Source organism: Euprymna scolopes, chromosome 17 (genome assembly GCF_053919585.1).
Source record: "Euprymna scolopes isolate OS-2025 chromosome 17, ASM5391958v1, whole genome shotgun sequence".
Classification (NCBI taxonomy): domain Eukaryota; kingdom Metazoa; phylum Mollusca; class Cephalopoda; order Sepiida; family Sepiolidae; genus Euprymna; species Euprymna scolopes.
Window position 1 is genome coordinate 88,295,651 of NC_136498.1, and position 13,925 is coordinate 88,309,575.

Below are 13,925 nucleotides of genomic sequence, written 5' to 3' on the forward strand. Positions count from 1 at the left end.
CGATTTCGCTTCATCTTTCAATTCAAATTTCACTTCCGTTTTAGTGCAGCAACTCAGACCTTCAGAAAATACCTTTTTAAAATCCTTCTTCAAATCCCTAACAAATCTTCCTGGCAGTGTGGGACTTTCGGATCCTGCCACATTTACTCTTTGGCAAAATGAGTTTATTGGTTTCTCCCATAAACTGAAAAGTATCATCAAATCTATATTGAATAGATTAGAATTTTTTCCAGTTATCACATACATTTTAGTTTTTAACGTCTTTGTATTCAGGGTCACATTAGTATAAAATTCACCCTTAAATTTTAATCTATTTCCAGACATTCCTCTGGCAATTTTCTTTGTGTTTTGCAGCTTTGGAGAACCAATTTTCTTCCATGTTGTTTCATCAAATAAGGATCTGTCACTTCCAGTATCCAAAAGACAGTTTACTTTCCGGTCATTGATTCTAACTTCGATATATTTCCTTTTTTTACCATACATGGAATCTTTTTTAGAATCAATGGTTTTTATTTCAGGCTTACAATATTTCTCCTTTTTGTATACTGTTGACTTGTGTCCTTTACGCCCGCACTTATAGCATATTTTGCTTTTGAAGTAGCACACTTTTGTGAAGTGATTCTTTCCTCCACACGTCTTACAGTTTTTTTTTACAGAGTGGTCACCTTGTTTTACTCTTTGTATTTTGTCAACATTTTTCTCTTCGATACTAGTATTATCCTGTTTTAAATTTAACAGTTTCTGGCATTCCTCAGTAACTTTCTGTAAGATTATTCCTATGTCTTGGTTCATAATGGATAATATCCTAGAACGAATCTCTTTATGCTTCGAGGATATTAACCCTTGCACAAATATCAAGCATTTAAACATGTCCTCTTTTGGATCTTTCAACTTAAATAACTTGCATTGAGCATTTACTCTCCCGACATAGGTGATAGTCTTCATCATCTTGTTTCAAAATATTTAAACACCTATAACGAGTATAAAATGAGCTATCCCGTTCCCCAAAAATGTTTGATAAAATTTCTATAGTCTCTTTAAAAGAAATATCTTTGGGTTTCTTTGGGAATATAAAATTGGTATACTTGGTATTTTCATGGAAACACTGTTTTTGCAACAGTAAAATAATTTTTTCTTCATCCGACCATGCCTGATATCGTTTGAAAAAAGTATTTTTGTATTTACGATAATATGTTGGAAACGTTAAGCCATTATTTGGTTCATATAAAAATTCTGTCAGCGAATTTGCAATTCCTTCTGGAGTGAACCAACAATCCTGTTTTTCTTCTTGTTTCATTAATATTGTTTTTAATACTTCATTTTGTTTTAACCGTTCTTTTTGTAAAAATTCCATCTGATTTTGTTGAGCTGGCAGTGCTAATTGTATCGTTTTTGTAAACTCGGCTAATTGTTCCATGTTGAAGAAGTAGTAACACAAAAGGTTAACAGTACCTGCACAAAGCATTACATAAATTTACTGATTAGTATTTTTTTTTTTTTTTACCACAAAAAAAACATCCTTTCATAGACAAGGTTTTTGCGACACACGAAATTGACAGTGAAACACAGCATGCAAGCATTCTTTTCCACCATATTTTTTTCTTCTTATGAAACAAAAGAAATTTGAAATGGACACTTTCAAAAATTGTTCCTTTCAATGCTTTGTGAAATGTCAATTTCTCTTTCTTTTTTTTTTCAGTAGGACCGTAACAGACTGAATTAAAAAAATATATATGACTTACTTTTTTTGTGTGTCTTAGCCTTTTTTTCAGTAGTTGAATTTTTCCGTGCAGTATTTTCTTCTCTTCGTTTTCCAATATGTTTTTGGCTTAAAGTTCCGTTTTTGTGAATTCGAATCCTGTGGCCATTTGTTATATATCCTTTAAATAAGAATACAGCAAGAAACACGGGGTTATGGGTGAAAGACAAAGGGATTTATTTACAAGGGAATACAGGTGACATCAGAGTTACTCAACATATTTTCTTATTCTCCTTCTGTCTTTTTCCCTTCTCTCTCAGTCACGTGAGAGGGTATAGTTCATTTCATCTATGAAGGGATGTTAGGTCATTCCATTACATCAACTTATTCCAAAATCTGTTCCATTTTGCAAGGAAGAAAAAAATTAGTCAAATTTATTTAGACGATAACTTTTCTAAGTACTAACAAGAGAAATGGGCAAGTTCTTACTTTATGTAAAAATTGAATAAAAAACGTCTTTTTTATACGTTTCTTGTTAAGTTTTTACAAAATGGAGGTAAAGAAAAATATTACTTATATTCTGCAAGCAATAATAAGCCTTTCCAACAATCTTTTCTTAGTTTCTTTCTTTTTCAGCTTGCGAGGTCATTTTTAATAGTTTGTTGTTAGATGTTTTTTTTACATAGGCACCATCACTTATCAAGGCCAAGAGGCCACTCGAGGATAAAGGTTAAAGAATGTACATTAGAAATTGGACAATATAGTAATCGTTAGTAATGGAAATTCGATAAACTTCTTATATGGAACGGCTCATCAAAAACTTGTTTACGTTAGACTTGAAGACAACCATATGCTGGAAAGTAGGAAAACGGAAGATAATTCCATAGGTGTGCAGTTCTAAGAAAGAAGCTTTGTTCATGGAATCTACGTTTAGGTTTAGGCAAAGATAAAGAGTGGGGGGAATTATTGATAGTGTTTTCTGCTAGATGGGTGTTTCTTGTGAAAGTTTGGCGAGGTGGGGATCATAGATTGGAGCTCAGTCGAGCACCTGCTATGAAAATAACGATACATCAGAGACAAACTCGCAACATCTCTTCTATAAGAAAGAGGTTACAGGGAAGAGAAAAGGACATCCCCTACAAGGCTACAAAGTCTATTTTGAACTCTATCAAGGCAGGATAAGTCCTTTCTAGCAGCTCTGCAAATGTGGCAACAGTACTCCATCCTTGGACGTACCTGGCTCTTATATAGATAGAGAATTGCATCAGCAGTGAGATATCTACTGGATCGATAGAAGGATCTTACCATTTTTCCAGCGGCCTTGGCAACGGATTTAATGTACGTGTTCCATTTAAGATCAGGAGTAAAGGTCAAGCCCAGAAGCTTGTCAAAACATGAGGCCTCCCCAAGACGAGAGCCATTCATTTCAATTGATGCCAGATGGGGATCAGAGCATTGATGATGTAAAGATAAAAGCTTGGTTTTAGATGCATTAAAAGTAACAAGCCACCTCTTTCCACAAACTTGTGAGTTTGTTTTCACTCCTATGTTGATATGCCCTGCAAAAGGTATCATTGAAGTAGCTGAGTGGGTCTTGCTATGGTTTTGAGTAATAATCTGCTTAGTTGCTGTACTGAATGGGTGTCTTAGATTAACCTGGTGTTCCCGCAATGAGGCTTGCATACCTTTTGCTGTCTCTCTCCTAAGTAATTCTACCAGCCAATCATAATCTTGTGAGAAGGAAACACCCAGATGTACTCATATTCATTACATCAATATGGTTTTCTCAAAAAAAATTTATCCATCCATACAAATCCGATCTAAATAATTTAACATAATGCTTTCTTTGGATGTAAAAGAAAATCAGATTGTGTGTGTCTCAGCAGTAAGTAAAAAAACTGCACAATATTTTACATCGTTGAATTTCATGTGAATCCGAGCAGATTATGGTTAGAATCAACAGGAACCAGACGCATGTAATGAGAAAGGTACTTCTGCAGTTTAAATCCTGTTTTTCTGCAAGTCTTGCTTGGCAACGCCTGGCAGACAACAAAAACTAAGAGTGAATGGAAATCAATACAAAAATGAAAAAAATAAAATAAACAACCTACCATAATAAATTCATCAAATTTACTATTTATTTTTTATTGTTAACTGTTTTTTTTGTTTTTTTTGTAATAAAAGTTTTGTTTCTTTGAATTAGTGAACAAATTTTTTTTTCTTTTCTTTTTTTGTATGAAAAGTTATTTTTATGTGAATTAATGAAAAAGTATTAGTTTTATTTTAAGGAACAACGAACAATTTTTTTTATTTTTGGAATATATATATTTTTCATAAAACTTGTATTTTTAAAAACTGTATTATTTTTTTTTAATGCATTTTCTGCAAACCTTTCTTTTGGAAAATACGTTTGTTTTTTTTTGTTTTTTTTTTTTATATATTTTATATTTATTATAGGGAGGGGGGGTAGGGTTACACTTTTGGAGGGGGGAGGGCAATGTGTAATTTCCTGAGGATAGGCTATTTTCTTAGGGATAGTAGTTTCTGCCGGTTGAAGGAAGCATTTCATTTTCCTTCCTTGTCACAATAAAAACTTGTTTGAAGCAAAATGAACCCCCCCCTTTTTTCCCCCTTCAATTTGATATTGTTTGTTTGCTTGCTTGCTTGCATATCTTATTGCTACTCTGTTTCTCAGTAAATAAGCTCACTTGGCATTTTCTGGGCCAGTTTTTGTCATCCACTGGGTGTTACCGAGTAAGACTTACAGAAAACTGAATTTAAACTGCAGAAGTACCGAGAGATGTTATCAATTTTTATTGGGATAAAAAGTGAATTTGGTGGTGTTTTTCAATGTCTTGGTTGTAATCCTCATCAGTAAAAAAAATTGGCCCAATAGTGCAGTAAATTGTGAAGCTTTCAATTTGTAAATAAGTTCGTTTGATTGAAGTAGATCATTTATAAAATATGACTTCAACTTGGACATACTCAAATTCATGAAAAGCATCAACAGAGATTGACTCCATTAAGCCTTGGATAATGGTGTTGTCCCTAATCTGATATTAATTACCATTTTGTTTTTACCAAGAAACAACCAGAAAAATTTAATGTTGAATTCACAAAATAGGATTTTTAAATTCTAATAAAAATGTTTTCAAAATTGAACATTTATTCATGAAAAAATGTTACATAAAAATGTTAAAACTGTAATTTTTGGATGATAGACCATTTTATTAAATTTCATGTTTATTTTACTTTTATTTTCCTGAATCTAATTAAAGATTTTTTAAAAGGCTTATTTTATTTATATTTTAGTTTTCTAATGTTTATTTCTTTCTTTTTCCTAGAACCAAGAAGTTGTTTACCACATCATGATAAAAGATGGGAGCCTCGTAAGTATTGAAAATTTCTTTTCTTCAGTTTATTTTATCATGCTTTACAAGTATTGTATACCTATGACGTTAAATGAGCTGGTAAACAACAAAACAAAATAAACCAAATACAATGCGCAAAAGTCCAGCTACAATTCGTCACTGATAACTTTCTCTCTCAACTTTCAGCATGTCTCTCCCCACTGCCTCTACCAACAGACATTTTATCAGAAAACCAACCCCATTCCATTTGCATACATGTGCAGTGGAAGATGAGATCTCATGAGACTACACCTTATAAATCCATGGCTGCCATCTTTAATTTCTCTTTCTCTCAGATCCCATTCGAAGGTAAGTTGTATGACCACACAACACACACACACGGGGGCGCTTTCCTCTTTGATTATTACATTCAACTCTACACTCCCCCCTGCTCTCCAGACCTCACATTTGGCATGGTGGATGTGGTCATTTGTTGCGGGTACTCCTACGAAGAGGGATTGGCTGGACTTATTCATCTTCATTGGAGCTCTCAGAAGATGTGTCAGAACCATTAGCATCAGCGTTAGGGCGTACAGTTATGCCATCAGGCTGGACTTCTTCATCTTCATCGGAGCTCTCAGAAGGGGTGCTGGAACTATCGGCATCAGTGTTGGGGTTCACAGTTGTACCATCGTGGATCCACAGGTCATCGTTCGACGATTCACCATCACTGCTGCTCACCAACTGGTTCGTATTCAGGGCAGGCCGGATATCCTTCACATGGCGTGGAGTACCATTGACTAGCACGGTTTGCTCACTGATAATGCCAGCGATTCGCCCTCTTTGAAAGCTGCTGGTGCATCGATTGTTGGGAGGCTTCACCCAAACAGTGTCCCCTAACTCATATGGCCTTCGGGTTTCCTGCTGATCAGGCAGACAAACATCAATGTCATTGATGCGCACTCGATAGCAATGAATCGCATTGGTGGGTGCGCTTGCAGCAGTCATGCCATCCTTTGGAGTTGCATTATATCTCTGTGATCGTGCATTGTTTTCTTGCTGCGATCCTCTTCACGCTTGATGGCACCGCTCTGCTATACCATTGCCACTTGGTACATATGCACTAGTGATGGGACGATGCCAAAATTTTTCCCGATTCCGATTCCGTTCAAAATTTCCGATTCCGATCCGATTCCCGATTCCGATTCCGATTCTTGTAAAATTTATACATATTTAATTAGAGATTTTTTTTGTTTGTTTTTTCATAAATTTTCAAATTATTACATAAACCCCTGGTTAATGTCCGCGTATATTTTATCTCAAATGTTTGCCTTGTAATTGATTAAAAATTGTAACACAACAAAACATTTATTTTGATTTTAAAACAAAGCTATATTGTACCAGTTCGTATTTACTGTATAACATGCTACTTACATGAATAGTGGAAAATATTCGAAGATTGATAGGCAAAATAAGAAAACGATGTAAGAACAATATATTTAACAACGCCACTTAGCAAAGCCACATCTCATTGTTACGAACGAATTTCTAAATAATAATATTACTATTATGAAAACCATTTTTAACGTGAGATTGCGTGAGCTTTCTGTGCTTTCTCTCGCAGCTAACTCCCTATTCCAAAATGAAATATTACTTTTATAGATTACGTGTTAGAACATTTTTTTAATTGGCGGAAAGAAAAGCGATCATTTAGAATTTAGAGTGTAAGATCAGTTTCGAATATAAATTTAACGTAAAATGATCATCATTTCTGGCCATCCTAATTCTTTATGGATATTAACTAAAGTGTTTCCCACTAAATTAAGTTCGGTTTGCAACGTTGTAAAACCATGTGTAATCGCTTAAAAAGTAGACACCCTATCCCCAATAAGCGCACATAATTTAAAATTGGTAACACACTACAGCTCATGTTATGTTATATTTATTTGTGAAACTGACCGTCTATTTTAAATTCCTAATCGTTTTATATTAGTGTTGTGTGGATTAATCGGAATCGGGAATCGGATAAATCGGTAATTTTGGGGGTATCGGAATCGGTATTGGAATCGGAAAAATTTGTGCCTAATTTCCGATTCCCAAATCGATTCTTTTAATATTTTTAAAAAGTTCATTTTCAATTGTTTGTACCGATTATAAATATTTCTTTCTTTTAAACTATTAGTAAAACTAAAGAAGATCTAAACTTATTTTATATGCGTAAAATAAACAAAACAAAAATTGAAACTTTGCGAAAATTCGTTAGGTAACCTTTAGAAGAATGCAGTTTATTTTCAAAGTAGCGAAAGAATTGTCTAAAATTAAAGAAATATTTTGCCCAGAAAAATAATATCAAACATTATTGCTAATTAAATGAAAAGTAGAATATAAAAGTGTTGGGTTTTGTCGGTATGTTTGCTGCTCCCTCACTCGGCAATCGGTATTGACAAATATAACAAGCCGTGCATGCATGGTCCCCCTCTATGTGAGGAGGGGGGATCGAATAAAGTGATAAAAAAAGTGATACATAACTGATAAAAAAACAATTTTGAGTGAAAAAAAAATTTTCAAAAGTTTTCAGAAAAATGACTAAGTTCAACTTTTGCTCCACACCCAATATTAGCCCTAAAACCTCCAGGGCTTGTGACTCTGATTTTCCCAGGGTCAGTGATACTTCCATCAGGTGTATATCAGGTATGCCCATGGTTTTGCCAAGTTTCAGAAAAATCTAATGAATGGATGAAAAGTTATTCTGAAAAATATGTCAATTTTGTCTATTTAGAGTCATTTTGAGGTATTGTTTTACCTCTTTTGCCCCCATGGGGGAGCTGATTACTTGTAAAAATGGACAAACGGCTATGTTTCAGGCCTCAAGACATGTAAATTTGAGTTCAGCACCATAAAAAAACACTAAATAGAGATACATAATCACATTTTAGACAAATATGAAAAAAAGAGCCTAAAAAAGGGGTGGTTTTTAGCCCTAAAAGTTCCCGGGGGGGGGGGGGCAAACAGAGTATATATATATATATATATATATATATATATATATATATATATATATATATATATCACGGAGGCCTCGCTGAAGCCCGCCAATCTCACTCAAAAGTTGAGTTGAAAGTATTATGGGGTAATTAACACCTTCGATGCCGTTGGTTTCAACAACAATACTTTTTCACACCCACTTGCCAAATTTCTCAAGGAGTTTAATATGAAAAGGTTTCGGAAGAGTTAAAAATATACATGAATATCTCACAATGAATTTATCAAAGTCTGGATAAAATAGATAAAGAGAAAACATTTAGAAATTTTTCAGATTGAAAAAGAAATTATATTTACATTTAAAAGTCCCCCCTCATTGAAATTCTACTTTTGGACGATATTTGTAAACCCACTAAAAACCAAATTATTTTTAGATCTAGGATGAAGCTCTAAACTGTTTTCACGTATTAAAAAAGGGTGCTTGTGTAGTTTACACTATGTTAAAAAACGAAAAATAAAAAAAAATATATATTCTACGTACTCGTTATGGAATGAAGTTCTCATAAAAAAATCACGTAATTTCATCAAATAGTTTTTATTTTATGCCGTAAAAACGATTTGGGAAATTCGGAATCTTCCTAAAAAAACTGCGATAATTAGTCAAGGGAGCGTAAAACAAAAACTATTTAATGAAATTACGTGATTTTGTTATGAGAACTTCATTCTATAACGAGTACATAGATCTATAGAGTTTAGTTTTACTAATAGTTTAAAAGAAATAAATATTTATAATCGGTACAAGCAATTGAAAATTAACTTTTGAAAAATATTCAAAGAATCGATTTTGGAATCGGAAATTATACACAAATTTTTCCGATTCCGATGCCGATTCCGATTCCCCGAAAATTACCGATTTAACCGATTCCCGATTCCGATTCCGATTCATCGGCACAACACTAATATGCACATCTGTGTCTGAGCTGGATCCCCCACTTGTCTACGAAACGTCTAAACTCCCCACTGCAGAAGGCTGTGTCATTGTCTATGAGGATCTCTTCAGGCGGCCCCCTTTCATAAAATATAGACTCCAATTCACGGATTACACTGGAGGAATCCTGTCTTATTAATGGGCGCCAGATTGCAAACCTTGTCGGTCCACAATCGATCAGGGTGAGGAAGTGCTGGCTACCGTAGTGGGTTATGTCCATACCCAGTTGACTCCAAGTCGCGCTTACTCCCAGCTGACCTTTCCGCCATCTGGCCAGGGCAGGGTCGATTGACTGGCATGTTTCACATTCCCTGACTACCGCTTTCACTGCACTTTTGGACATCGACGGATTGGACAACTGCACAAAATAACATGTCTGTCTCATTCCGGGGTGTCGACTGAGGTGGTGTATCTTCCTGATTTCATCCACCACCTCAATAGAGGCGGCACATAATGGTACTGGCTCGGCTTTCTTCTTCATGGTGTCCTACCATGACATGGCACCCGAGTGAGCTTATCAGCAAGGTTGCAATTTGAAGTGACGAGTAACGCATCCACAGACAGGTTGTACTCTGTTACCAGCTTTTTTACGGTCTCCAACCTCCATCTGATCAGCATCTCGTTGGCTGCCTTAGTGCGCACACTAGTCTTGCCTGTCAGTGTGTCCGATATCCAGTGGTACATGCATAGTAAATCTGTGTGTATGCGTAATTTCCTGACTTTCCACTGGAGTGCCAGGTTGATACCTTTTATCACCGCATCAAGCTCTGCCAGGTTGATATGAGCAGCATCATTCGCTGGTCGCAACCAGCAAGCATCCTCAATTGCAGCATCATTCTTCTCCAATAGCACACCAATTGCCAGAGAGCTCGCATCCACCCACATATTCAGTTTGTCTCTCTGCATGCACCAGTCTCCTTTGGCGGGGTCATCCTACTTTACCCTTGCGATGGTCTCCTTCATGCAAACCAACAGATCGTTGGCTGTTTCATCATCCCAGCCTTTGGTGACTGTGCTTGCCCTCCTTTTTATGATGCCTGTTGCCATGCGAGTCCATCCACACACTGGTAGGTGCCCCACAAGTTTTCCATACAAGGAGAATACTGCTCGACTCGTGAAGACACCGAGCACTTCAGGAACTGCAGTTCCACGCCTCCATTTCAAAGTCCCTCGCTCCTGTCAAACGTTCAGGCCCAAGACACGAACGCCAGTCACCAAATGTTCTGGATCCTTGCACGTCAAACCAAACTCAGCCAGTTTGGCCCTCACACGTGACGATAACACAATGTCTTCGTTCACATATATGTCATCAAGGTATGCTGATGTCCCATCTTTTATTGACTCTTCCTGTGATAACACAGTGTTAATAATGGTCTTCATTATTTGGGGTGCCACGTTCAGCCCAAAGCCTAGTCTGGTAAGGCAGTACCTCCTGCCAGCAAACACTACCGTCTTAAATGGGTTGATTTGGACCTACAGGTATGCTTTTCTTAGATCCAGCAGGGACACATTGGAACCCTGCTGGCGCCACTCTCGTAACTTGCTGGCACAAATGTCAGCATCTGCCATGAACGCATCAACATGCGCATTCAGTTCACGATAGTCCATCACTGGCCTCACCTTTGCTTTGTTGTGCTGAGCGACCACCATCAGCGGAATCAGGCCTTTGGGAAGTTCAAGTTTCTCATAGGGGTAGGGAATCAACCAGCCATCCTTGATCCAATCACAAAGTTCCTCTTTGTATGCAGGCCTCATTTGGTCGGGTACATGGTACTCTGTTATCTCATTTCGCAGTTTGGCTGGTTCCTGGTGTTCCAACCACTTCCACGCAGCTGTCAAACTCAACAATAAAGTCTGGCTGATCAATCTTCAAATCAGCACACACTGGAACCTTCTCCTGAAACTGTATCGCCCCCATCTGTGTTATGTGAGCACCACTTAAGGCTCTGATGGCGTCATAGCCTAGGAGCAGGTCAAAGCTGAGCGGTTTATCGAGTACTACCAGTGCTTCGATGTTAGCAGAATTTCCAGTTTTAGTACGAATGTTCACAGTGCCCAACCCGCAACGTGTCCATGTCGCTCCACTGTGCGACAGAGGCCCACACTCACTACGGTGCGAAAGCACCCAGATTCGAAGAGTGCTGAGCACAATGTCTCATTGACATAGACCTGAATGGTCGGAAGCGCCTCGTCTAATTTCTGTTTGGGGAAGAGGTCAAAGCTGGCACCTTGTCCCCGATCCCATTTCCCGAACAATCCTGGGCCATATGACCAGTCTCATTACATCAGTAGCAGCGAATAGCTGTCAGTCGCCGCCGGCAGTTCCTCGCAATGTGGCTCTGGTCATTGTACCTATAAAACATGACTTCACTGTGTAGGACAGGCCTCTGGGACGGTCTATCCTCATTTAATGCGCGCTGTGCAGCAGCGACTACCGGTTTTCCCATCTCATAAGTATTCTTCATTGCGGTCCTGGCCTGGTCTGCCAGGTCGTTAAGGGACAGTAAAGCTATGCTTGAGCTAGCCCGCAGGAGTTGCTTTGCTCCGGTTGGGAGCCCTGCCAAAAATTTGCATGCCAAGGCCCACTCAGGCAGCCCACCAAACAACACCGTCAATTTTGTCAGCTCGGCCAAATAAACTCAACAGTTTCACTGGGATGCAAGGTTCTTGCCTCAAATTGCTCCCAAGCACTGGCGAGGTCGATAACGAACGCCTTGTATAATGCATCCTTGATCCTTTCATAATCCTGTTTTTCCTCAGGACTAAGCTGTTGATATACTGCGAAAGCCCCGCCGGACAGACGTAGAGGAACCACATGTTCAATATTCTTCACACTAGACAACAGGTAATGCAGTTCCACCTTCTCCACCCAGTCAAGTACTGGAGAATTCCAGTATTAATTTAAGGTTGAATTTGTCCCCCATTATGCCGAATAGCTTGCAGTTAAATGGGCTGGTGAACAGCAAAACAAAATAAAATAAATACAATAAGCAAAAGTTCAGCTAGAATTCGTCACTGTCAACTTTCTCTCTCAACTTCCAGCACGTGTTCTGCCCACTGCCTCTGCAAACAGACATTTTATTAGAAAACCAACCCCATTCCATTTGCATACATGTGCAGTGGAAGATGAGATCTTGTGAGATTCCACGAGACTACACCTTATAAATCTATGGCTGCCATCTTTAATTTCTCTTTCTCTCAGATCCCATTCGAAGGTAAGTTGTATGACCGCACGACACCCACACACGCTTTCCTCTTTGATTATTACATTCAGCTCTACAACCTATTAACGATTACAGGTAGTTTTCCCTAGAACTCACCTCAAATTTTATTTGACAGTGCTCTTTGAATGTAGAGGAATTTTCAAGAAGAAAACTCTGAAGCTATCCTAATCAGCCCTTGAATATTTGTATACTCTACAATAGAAAGGAATATCAGAATCTTAACTTACATTTGATCGGATGAAGACAACCAAGTGGTCAGAAGATCCCATAGGAGGTAGAACAGTAGATGACCACTACTCAGGGCATGTTGTCAAGAAAATATTAACAGGGCTTGTAAAATGGTCATCAGCTTCGCTTGTGAGTTTGTTGACAATCTTGGTAAGTTCATAAACAAGCAAAGTTTCTTGACAAAACCTTCCAGTTTTATTGGATTCAATATTAGCAACAAAAACATGAGCGGTAAAGAAATGGTGGATTGAAGAATACAGAATGTTAGTGTATCAAGTTTGTTTTGGTTTTTGTAAATAAGGAAGATAATTTACATTTGTGAACAATTCTTGGATTTTTTTTTGTCCAGTTAAAAGAAACAACCTCTAATTCTTTTTATCCACATTCAATTTAATCAGTTCCTATGTCATCCTCACTATTGTCGTGATGATTTTTTCTTGGTTTCAAAATCTGAAAAGGGGACCATTGTCCTGAAAAAGTATGTCCACAGTTTGAGCAATCTTTCAAAATATAAGTACATAAATTATGTACTGAATTTCTGGCTCCCATCTTATCTCGCAATTACTTATAACGTCACCAACTAACTTCGGAAGAACCCCCCCCCCCATCCGATTGTTTTATATCATAAGTTGCTTAAAACGTGATTAGTTAAAGTTCAGAATAAAATCACGCTTTCTCTTAACGGTTAATTTAAAAAAAAAATCTTCTGAACGCTATTAAAAGTTAAATTCTACACTAGTTTGGAGACGGAATGCGTTGTTGTGATAAGTGATTTTCTCTATTAATTCGCACTTTTTATTTTAAGATTCAAATATTAATAACTACATTTTATTTCAGTATTTAATTTATGTATTTCTGTTGTATTAAATGCTAGCTTTAATTTTTTTTTTTTTTTTTTTTTTTTTTTTTCTCGTCCATAAATGTTTATTTATCTACCGAGTTGATTGCAAAAATAGATTACCTAATTGTACTCATTTTTAGTTCGTGGGAGGGGAATCTATCACCATACTTTCCCTTAAACAGGTCCGTTGGACTTTTATTAAGTACAATACTTAATAGTTATTTTTTTATTTTTTTTTTTTTTAATGGAGAGTAGAAAACGCATTGTGGATGCGTTATCGGCAGCTCCTGTTACTCTCGCTTCTTCTTATTTGTCCCTCAGTCCTCATTTTTAAATGAGTGATTTTTCTGACAAAGGGAGAAGAAAAAGCTGTTTTCTAGGTTGGCAGTATTTTTGCGCGAACAGTTGGCAGAGTTGGTGGAAATTTTCTGTTTCTATGTCTATCCTTGTAGCCATGTCACTAGTAAGGGTGCTGGAGGTAAACGTTTTGTCTGGGCTGACGTTATCCGCCTGATAGTCAGGGACCCGAACCTTGGATTAACCACTAAGGAGGCTGTCCTATCAGCAGGTGCAAAGTACTGGGGCTGCTGTATTGCCATTTGGTGAATGGAAT

The 13,925-nt window shown here is 37.2% G+C and overlaps 1 protein-coding gene across 2 annotated transcripts in view; it reads left to right on the forward strand.

The window, feature by feature from the left end:
* LOC145296841 (receptor-type tyrosine-protein phosphatase alpha-like) overlaps nucleotides 1-13,925 on the forward strand; it is a 978,869-nt gene that overhangs the window by 330,350 nt on the left and 634,594 nt on the right. For both annotated transcript variants that reach the window (XM_080142961.1, XM_080142962.1), the window contains exon 3: nucleotides 5,044-5,088. In XM_080142961.1, the coding sequence (XP_079999087.1) occupies nucleotides 5,044-5,088 (45 nt within the window). The remainder of the gene's footprint in view (nucleotides 1-5,043; nucleotides 5,089-13,925) is intronic.